At 32.5% G+C, this 10,176-nt stretch overlaps 1 protein-coding gene across 7 annotated transcripts; it reads left to right on the top strand.

Moving 5' to 3' along the window:
* Positions 1-482: 482 nt before the first annotated feature.
* Positions 483-2,850, top strand: LOC112733732 (nucleolin 2). Of its 7 annotated transcripts, none has more exons than XR_011870023.1 (7): positions 484-535; positions 613-704; positions 780-897; positions 1,348-1,436; positions 1,567-1,654; positions 1,748-1,839; positions 2,344-2,850. XR_011870023.1 is itself a non-coding variant. In XM_072212650.1 (6 exons), exons 2-4 carry the CDS (start codon positions 763-765, stop codon positions 1,601-1,603), a joined length of 261 nt encoding a protein of 86 aa, XP_072068751.1. In that variant the 5' UTR covers positions 484-535; positions 613-762; the 3' UTR covers positions 1,604-1,654; positions 1,748-1,839; positions 2,344-2,850. The 7 variants fall into 7 exon arrangements, 5 of the variants coding, with proteins under 5 accessions (XP_072068755.1, XP_072068753.1, XP_072068754.1 ...); XR_011870024.1 differs by having other exon boundaries at positions 2,006-2,850; XM_072212650.1 differs by having other exon boundaries at positions 613-897.
* The last annotated feature ends 7,326 nt before the right edge of the window (positions 2,851-10,176 follow it).

Here is a 10,176-nt window from a genome sequence, read left to right as displayed (position 1 = left end):
TAATAATTTTATTATTTTCAAGGATTTTTTTTAGTTTATAAGTTTTTGGTTAGATTAGAATTTTCAGTATTTATCTTTTTCTTTTGTAATCTCCATCTGATTGCTCGTGTCATTTATTTCTGGGCCTTAGTTTCCTACTTGTATTATGTAGTGTTAATTGCTATTGTTCTCTCTTCCATTATATTCAACTTGAATTTCTCAATTTAAATATCTGAATTATGTACTATTTTTTTTAAATATTTTATACTATGTGAACCATTGTTTATTATTTTGTTGTGTTCAATTTCTTTTGCTATTCACTGTAGACTGTAAAAGTTTCAAAAGAAGGCAGTTATAGTTCAGATGACAGTGATGAGGAAGAAGAAAAACCTTCTAAAACTCCTCAGAAAAGTGTAAGCATCTCGCTTTGTATTTTAATATCGCTGTTTGAAGGCTTGTTTTGCTTTGTCTTGTGATTGTGCACTAAATGTATTTTCCTCGTGTGAAACAAGCTAAGGATGTCGAGATGGTTGATGCTGACTCAGCAAAGAAAGTTGTATGTTACTGGTCTCATTTTTTTATTCTTTTTAAATGTTCTAATATCTTTGATGGTAATATATCTTTGCTTTGCAGTCTAAAACCCCTTCTACACCTAGTGTTGCAACAGGTGGATCAAAGATACTATTTGTTTGAAACCTGTCATTTAGTTTGCAACGATCTGACTTGTATGTATTGTATATCTTATATTTCCTTGTTTATAGTGTATTTTTTTCTTATGATGTCATGTTACTGTTGTTCAGTGAGGAGTTTTTCAAAGATTGTGGAGAAGTAGTTGATGTTCCTTTTTCAGTTGACGATACTGGGAGGTTTAGACGCTTTAGACATGTTGAGTTTGCTATTCCAGAGGCAGCACAAAGTGTAAGCTATTGCTCCTCAAATATCTACAGAATAATAAGTTATCTGTGGTGGTTGCATAGCTTTTCCTAGCTACTTTTCTAAAACCAGTCAAATATATTAAGTGTTAAAATTAAATAATTTCTTTTTGAGTACTTGTGTTGTTGGAAGTTATTGGCTGCGTTAACTAATTATCATGTTTTTTTTATATGAAGTTAATTTAATTGTTGTAATATCATTCATTTTGAAGCTAATTTTTTTCCAACAACTGCCTTGCTATTTCTATGCTGTTAACTAATTGCTATTGCTTTATTGATTTGTTTTCTCCTCCATAGTGTTGTTTGATATGCATCACTGCAATCTATTTTTTGGTTACCCTCCATCCCTTTTTACTTTGAAAAGATGTTTAAATTATGTATTTGTTGATTTATTGGGGTTGTGTATTAATAATCCTTTTGGTTTTCATACTTGTAGGCTCTTGAATTGAATGAGCATGAGTTGTTGAATCATCCTGTTAGGCTTGATTTAGCTCGTGAAAGAGGTTCATATATCCTTGGTGGCAGGTAATTATTATATCTTCTCCTCTCTCTCTCCTATGCCTCATATCTACTTCTATCACCTTTTTTTCCGCTCCCTTTCATGCCTTGCTTCCACTTATTTCCTTCTCTTTATCATTTGTAATACTTGTTTCAGTTTCAGCAATTCCTTCCAGAAAGGTGATCAGCGTTAAACTGGTCAAACTATATTCATAAGGGGTTTTGATAAATCTCTTGGAGAAGAGGTAATTTTATTTCTATCATGTCTGCTGCTGCTTCTCTTGCATGTGTTTCTTTTTGCAATTCATATTTAAATACTGCCAAAATTGTGGTTGCAGATAAGAGCTAGCCTAAATGAGCATTTTGGTTCCTGCAGGGAGATCTCGAGGGTGTCAGTCCTAAAAGATTTCGAGTCTGGAGGTCCTAAATGGTTTGTTTCTTCTTCAAATCCTTTTTCTTTTTTGTTTATTTTTATTGTGAAAGATTTGCTATTTCATTTTTTGTGTATCCTTTTTGTTTCTCAAGTTGGATGCTCAAAATGATTGTGTTACGTGTTGCTTTGAGTTTAGCAAATTAACACCAGGTGTAATTTACAGTTTTGCCTACATCAACTTCAAGGATTTTTCTAGCATGAAGAAAGCTCTAGAACTCAATGAAACTGAACTTGCTGGTGGTTATTACCTCTCTGTTGAAGACAGAGTGTTTATTATTAATTTTGATAGTGTTTATTATTAATTTGACAGAGTGTGGCGTTGGCTTTGATATGATAATTAACTAAAAGTTTAATTTCTTTATCCATTTATTTATTATTAATTTTTATTATTTATAGCTTGAGAATGAGGACATGCTCTATCTACTTTCTATTGATGATGATGAAGAGCAGTGCATTCAAATACCATGTTAATTTTTGGTTATCACTGCTAGTATTTAACAGGTTATGGTGGTTGATGCTGAGGCATACACCTATGATAATGAGGTCATTAATAAAGCTGAAGCAATGGGAAAGCCCAAAAATCCTGAAGAAGAAGCTACTGTGGAAACTACTAGAGCCATAAAACATCATCAAGAAAGCTAAAGCAATGGGGAAGCCCGAAAATCCTGAAGAAGAAGCTATTATGGAAACTACTAGAGCCATAAAAGCTTCTCAGTTGTTGCTAAATACCATTGAAATCCTGAAGAAGCTGGATGCTGTACGTCTCTTAGCACATAGTGGAGGATGATGATTAGTTTGGTGAATTGGGTGCACATATGTGAGGAGGTTGATCAAAATTATTGTTAGATAGGATGGCAAAGTTATTGGAGTTGTAATTCATGTATTAGGAATACATTGCGAAGTTGTTATCACTTTGATTTTTGATATTTTGTTATACTGTTACGTGATTAAACATTTTTTTGTGACAAGTTATGTATGTTGAATTAGTGGATTTAAAATTATTGGTCATTGTCTAAATTTTAAAATTATCTATTAATTTTGTAAGGTTTTATTACAAAGATTAAAAAAGATTAAAAAAAACTATAGGTTATTGAACAAATTTTTTGCCACGCTTTAAAAGCGTAGCCGTGTGTCTTGCTATTGGCACGTTTTAAAAGTATAGTTGTATCTCTCTACATTGGCATGTTTAAAAAGTGTAGCCATATGTCTTTCTATTGGCACGCTTTTAAAGCATGGCAATCTTTAAAAGCGTGGCAAAAAATAAAGCGTGGTGATAGGTCACTAAAAGCGTGGTGCTAAAGCAACCGGCACCCTTGCAGTTGTGACCCTTTCAAAAGCATACCGGTAACTCAAAAAATGTGGCGAAAAGTTATCGCTACGCTTTTTTGACTTTTCGCCACACTTCAAAAACGTAGCAAAAGACATGTTTTCTTGTAGTGATTTTAGAGAATTTCAAATAATGAATTTCAATTTTGATCACATACTATATTTTATTTTTAGTTCAACTTTCACTACAACTATGAAAGAGATTTTTAACAAAAATTCTCTAACCAAATTATTTGTGTAACAGCCCAGGCTACCTGCTAACACGATATTGTCCGCTTTGGTACACAAGGCCTCACGGTTTTGCCTTTGACGATAGGAATGATAGCTGAAGCCCCCCACACTCACTCGTCAAAACGCGTCATGTTAGGGAGAGGTATCCACACCCTTATAAGACATGCTTCGTTCCTCTTCCCAACTAATGTGGGACCTTACAATCCACCCCCTAAGGGAACCCATCGCCCTCGTTGGCACATCGATCCGGTCTCTAGCTCTGATACCATCTGTAACAGCTCAGATCACCCGCTAGTACGATATTGTTCGCTTTGGCACACAAGGCCTCACGATTTTACCTTTGACGATAGGGATGATAGCCGAAACCCCCCACACTCACTCGTCAAAACGCATCATGTTAGAGAGAGGTATCCACACCCTTATAAGGCATGCTTCGTTCCCCTCCCCAACCAAGCCGAGCGCCCTCGTTGGCACATCGATCCGGGCTCTGGCTTTGATACCATCTGTAACAGCCCAAACCACCCGCTAGTACGATATTGTTCGCTTTGGCACACAAGGCCTCACAGTTTTGCCTTTGACGATAGGGATGATAGCCGAAACCCCCCACACTCACTCGTCAAAACGCATCATGTTAGAGAGAGGTATCCACACCCTTATAAGGCATGCTTCGTTCCCCTCCCCAACCGATATGGAACCTTACAATTTGCGCTCCTCCATTTAATAAACAAGCATGATGTTAGTTTATGTTAACGAAAAGTTTTGGAAAATAAAAATTTTTAATTAAAAATTATCAAAATTTATTATTTTTTATTTTATTTAATATATTTTATAATAAATAAATATTAAATAAAATAAAGTTAAACTATTTAGACTGATTTTTTTTTGTCTCTTTATTGTTACCGAAGAATTAATATCAAAGCGGATAAAAACTTAAAATTTCATAGTTGAATGGTAAAAAGTTGAAGACTCGAAGGGATAGTTATACTTTGGCGAGTAAATTTATATTTAAATAAGTAATTAAATATATAGTCAAAGAAAAATTCAATATGGAAGATTTGATGCATGCGTGCATGCGCTTTATATATGCTAAATTAACAAATCACGCTTCCTAAGTTTTCTATATCAACCTACGTGTCACATATAATAAGCGCCCTCAAATCAATTCATGCTTACATTATTAACACTTTATTATTCACAGTATGAATAAGTCATATGTATTATGAGACTTGTTATATATACAATTTTTTTTTTGCATATAAGTCTATACAAGTCAGTTTAAATTTAACAAAAATAACTTTTAATTTAAAAAGCGTATAAACACGCGCTTCCTCAACTTTGAATAAAGAAATAGTTTTTTCTCAACGTTTGTATTCTACGTTCTTCCTCCTACTCCTTCTCCTTCTTCTTGTTTGCGTTTTCATCTTCATCGTGGTTCTTTTTATTATTGTTATTGTTGCTGCATTTTTTTTCACCTCCTCTTTCTATTAATTTTGCAACATTATGTATTTTTTTTCTTTGTTTGATTTTTTCTCTCAAGAAGAATTATAAGAAAACGAAATAAGAAGATGATGAAGAAGAAGCAGTAGAAGATGAGAAGGAGGAAGAGGAAGAGTTTTGAATTATGCAAAACTTATCAGAATAAAAATACACCCAAATATCTTCGCGTTATACCCAAATTTGCTGCAAATACAGAAAAATATTTCTTCTAATGCTGCATTTTTTTCTTCTTCTTCTTTTTCTTATTTTTTTCTTTTAGTTAAATAAATGTAAGTTCATCCTCTTCCAAGTAATTTTGTAACATTATGTGTTTCTTCTTCTTCTTTGTTTAATTTTTTGTTTTTATTCTTATTAAGAGAGTAAAACAAGAAAAAACTTGAGAACAAAAAAGAAAAGATGAATAATAATAAAAAAAAAGATGGTGATAATAGAAAAAAAAAGAAATGGTAGAAGATGAAGAGAAAGAAGAGGAAAAGTTTTAAATTATGCATAACTTATCAGATGAACACAAGCAATCAGTCAAAACAGATGAACACTAAAGAAGAATAGCCCTTATTTATAGTTGAATTACTTAGCGAGTAAAACTTATCCAGCTGATTAATTATCTCTGTAGCTGAATTACTTTGCGGATGAAACTTATCCAAGTGATTACATATCTATCTTCGTATATCCAGTTATAATCGAATCTTTTTTAAATCATATATTTTGATTTTTGAATTTTGAATTTTAAATAATCTATTTTCATCTTCTATTTATCTATTTATATATAATTATAATTGTAATTCTTTTGTTGCTTGAGGAATTGTGATTGTGTGCACTTGTTTAATTTTGATAAACACCCGTAGGATTATAAAAATAAAATAAAGTCAATCAATAAACTTTAATTTTATTAGAATATATTAGGATCAATTAGTTTTTATTATAATTATTTAACATATTTAAATATTTATAAATATTTTTTTATATTGTATTATTCTACACAACTTAAATAGACACAAACTTTTTTTTACTGTTTCTCTTACTTTCTAACAAATTTGATAAAAAGAGATATAAAATAAAATAGGATGTATAATGATGTTAAAACAACTTTTCTTTATCCATTAAATTTTTTTTATTCAGTTTAATTTGATTTTGAAAATAAAAAAACATTAATAAACTCAACTATATATATTCTAATTACAAAAAGTAAATATTTTTATTTTTGGAAGACAAAAGATTGAAAATAAAAAACATTAATTATTTTAATTTAACCTCTTATTAAAAACATTAGATAATAAGATTTTGTCTTATATTTATAAAAGTCAACATAAAAAATCAAATAGGCTTATCAAATTTATATACATTTGTTTATTTTATTAGAAAATTTTCAAAAAAAAAATCGAATCAAACTGATATTGATTTTATTTAAAATATATAACTGAGTTTTTATTTAAATTAAAGTCAGATAATTAAATCGAATCACAAACACCGCCAATGTAAACTGAGTTTAATTTAATAAATTTGATCTCGTAACAAAAAATTTAATGGATAAAAAGAAAAATTGTTTTAAACTTATTATACATCCTACTTTATTTTATATATCTTTTTGTCAAATTAAAGTTTATTGGTTGATTTTATTTTATTTTCGTAGTTATATTATATTTATTATTTATTATATTTTCAAAATATAAATCCAACAAAAATATATAGTTAAAGTCGACTAAATATTCATATGGTCGTCAATATAAGATTGTCATAAAAAAGAATGTTGATTATTGTTCCGGAGTTTACCTAGAACCAGATGATTGGACTCGAATGGAAGGCTCAAACGTTGAAAGAAGGTGGCCTCCGACTTATCCTACGTCAGCGAGTCACCGTTCGAGTTGTGTGTTTGGAAAGGTGGGGGTGGTACCTGCAAGACACTCCAATGCCTAAGTCAGCAAAGGGTTAAGCAGGTTTAAGTGTATTGGAACCTAGATGTACCTGAGTGTGTCAGGGTATTTATAGGAGACGGGCCAATAACCACTGCTGAAGTAGTTCCACTTCTGATGGTGGATAACCGTCCATTTATCTTAGGGTTGTTGGGATCTCCCTTCTATAAGTGGGAGAGAGATTTACGGAGGCAGATATTCACTTAGATAAGTGTTAAGTGCCTGCTTACGTCGAACCGGACCTCTTGAAGGAGGTCGGATAAATGGTGAAGGCCAATTTGATGGAATGAACCTTTTAACTTAATTTGGGCCTGGCTTATGGTTTGGGCCAGGGTATGAACAGTGTCCCTATTCGAGGTCAAACTTTATGAAGTCGGACTCGAGCAATTAGATGACCAAGTCGAAGTGCTGAGCAGTTTAGTAGTTTTAAGGTCTGCAGCCAAGGAGGTCGGTCGACTCAACATGATTTGGATAATGTAACATTTTCGTAACGTTACTCCGTAATCATTTGCGCACTTTTTCCGTGTGGTATCACTTTGTTGTAGTGTAGTTGTTACTTTCCTAAGCATTGTCGTTTGGTGACCTGATATTACAAGTCGCTTTCACATTCTGTATGACTTGCTCTCTTTATACGACTTGTTTTTTACCAAGTCTTTTTTTCTAGAAGTGATTTGTATAACTCATTCTTTCCGAGTTATTTAAGGCTTGTAAACTCTGTATGACTGATTTTAGCACATCTTGCTTAACCAGAGAATATTTGGTGTCATAATTTCGTATAACTCGTTGAGTTCGAGTTGTTTTGCATGACTTGTTTTACTACAAATCACTTTCCCGAAACTTATTCTGAATTTATACAACTCGTTTTATACCGAGCTGTTTTGAAGATTATAGATTTGTTGCACGACTTTGTTTTTGGTTCAAATCGTTTATTTTGAGACATAATTTTTTCTCGGTCAGATTTTAGGCAACTCGTTTTAGTTCGAGCAGCTGCATGACTTGTTTTAATACAAATAATTTTTGAAACTTATAGTTCTGATTTCTTACGACTTATTTTGATACAAATCATTTATTTCAAAATTCGTAATTATTTCTGAGTATAACCTCGTCTAGCTCGTTCGATACGAGTTGTTTTAAGGTTTTACGATTTGTTTCATTTCAAATTGTTTAATTAAAACGTTGCTATTTCTTGATCTAATTTCATACAACTCATTTAAATTCGAGCTATTTCTAGGACTTCACAACTTGCTTTAAGTACAACTTGTTTATTAAAGTATCAAATCATCTTTATGGCCATTGGACTTTTATTGCTTTATCCATTATGCCCCTGCTCGAGGTCTAGCTTTATAGAGCCGGACTCGAGCAATTAAGTGGATAGGATTATCAAATGAAGCCTTTTAATGACTTGTTCAACTCGTTTGATTCGAGTCATTTATAGGTGACTTGTTTTTTTATACAAGTCACTTTTTTTATGCACAACTCGTTATATATCAAGTTGTTTTGCGCGATTTGTTTTAATACAAATTGCTTCGATCATATGGTTATTTTTTACTCGATTTTGTTCAACTCATGAGCTTGAGTTGTTTTAAATCATCAAGCCGTATTATAACCATTAGACACCAATTTGAACCTCGTCGCTTTATCCGAGTGACCATTAAAAAGGTCGGCTCGTGATTTTTGTGCTTTGTCGAGCATAAATTGGCGCCATAGATGAAGGAATTATTTGTTATTTCCTCCCCTTTCTAATTTTTTACAAGGTTGTTATCCTTGTGTATGATACAACTCGTTTTACCTGAGTTGTTTTGGAGGATAGTTTTTACGTTTCGATTTTGTTCAAAAAACGTTTACAATCCTTTTTTTTCTTTTCCAACTCATTTTTGTACGAGTCGTTTGGTTGAAAGACTTTTGTTTTGATTTTACTTTAGTGATTTATTTTGATACAAATCACTTTTTAATGCTTTACTTGAATGATTTGTTTTTATACAAATCACTTTTAAAGCTTTGCTTTCAGATAGACACGACTTGTGCTTAACACAATTTCGTTAAAAATATGGTTGATTGGCACAACTCGTTTATTCCAAGTTGTCCTTATGTTGTTGTGAATACTAGAACAAGTTTTCTTTGGACAACTTGTTTTTGTGAAATTGTTCCATTTTATACGACTAGGTCGTTTGTTTTTGGAACTTGTAGAGATGATATCGTGGGTTTGAAATTTTGTACGATTCATTTGTTACTCGTGTGGGTCGAGTTGTTAAATCGTATTTATGCCTCGAGGGGCATATTTAGTTAAGTTACTTTTGTGACTTGTTCTAAACACAACTTTTTCAACTCGTTTGGCCCGAGCTGTTTCGTGGTGTAACTTCTTTCCACCAATTGGTTCCTCGTTGCTTCATCTAGGCGATTTCTATAGGATCGACCCGTGATTTTTGCAGTTTATCGAGCTTCAATTGGTGTGCTTTAATTGTCAATTTCCATAAGAAATTGTATTATCTCCTTGTGTTGGAGGTGTGTCGCAACCTGGGTAGTTCGTCACTTTTGAAGTCAGACACTTTGTGGTAACCCTTTTCTAAGATTTCAGTAATCTTGTAGGGTCATATTCAGTTTGTTGTCAGTTTTCCTTCGCCCAACCTTTGTAACCCGATATTATTTCTTATCAGGATAAGGTCATTTGTGGCGAATCTTGTAGTCATCTTTTGTCTCAAAATCTCTTTTCTTATCCGATTTTGCTCTCAAGTTTTTGAAAGGAGGTCGAGCTCTTCTTTTTGAGCTTGAATATTACCAACCTCATTGTAGAATGTTGCAATTTCTTTTTCTTTATTTATGTTAATGGGAATCATGACTTTTGTGCCATATGCATGTCAAAAGGAGATTCTTCAATAGTAGTTTGAGTCGTTTTCATATGCTTATAACATTTGTGTGAGTTCTAAAAAGTCAGTTAGTAAGCCAGCTCATAACACCTTTTTGCTAGTGACCTGCCCCCAGATGAATTCCATAGATTTCACTTTGGGTTTCATCTAAAACCTCTTGTATTCGAAGTCGGGACGCACTTTGATAGAGGTGTTGAGATCCCTCTTTTATAGAAAATATTACAGGCTAAAATGTAATGCTGAGCTTCTTTCATTAATTTTCTTACCTTCCTTTACTCTTAAGGAAGGATTTTGAATTTGATATATTCAATGCTTGGAGTCATCTATCCCTAGATTGTGAGGATGTTCATCTTGTTGACTTCTTTTGATACTGAAGGTAACTGTAGTGTTTCTTGAATCGGGATTTTATTATTATCCCAGGTTTTATACTGGCTAGCTTGGAGAGGGTATCAACTTGACCATTATGCTCTTGGCTTATATGCCTGATCTTTCCTTCTTCATTTTTA

The sequence above is a fragment of the Arachis hypogaea genome, chromosome 13 (genome assembly GCF_003086295.3).
Source record: "Arachis hypogaea cultivar Tifrunner chromosome 13, arahy.Tifrunner.gnm2.J5K5, whole genome shotgun sequence".
Lineage (NCBI taxonomy): Eukaryota > Viridiplantae > Streptophyta > Magnoliopsida > Fabales > Fabaceae > Arachis > Arachis hypogaea.
The sequence above is the reverse complement of the archived record's forward strand: the minus strand, read 5'-3'. Positions and strand labels throughout refer to the sequence as shown.

Coding starts and splice junctions, on each gene's coding strand:
- LOC112733732 (XM_072212652.1), top strand. CDS start 763: ATGTTACTGTTGTTCAGTGAGGAGTTTTTCAAAGATTGTGGAGAAGTA. Junction 898..1,347: donor TTCCAGAGGCAGCACAAAGT/GTAAGCTATTGC, acceptor TCATACTTGTAG/GCTCTTGAATTGAATGAGCA. Junction 1,437..1,566: donor TCATATATCCTTGGTGGCAG/GTAATTATTATA, acceptor TACTTGTTTCAG/TTTCAGCAATTCCTTCCAGA.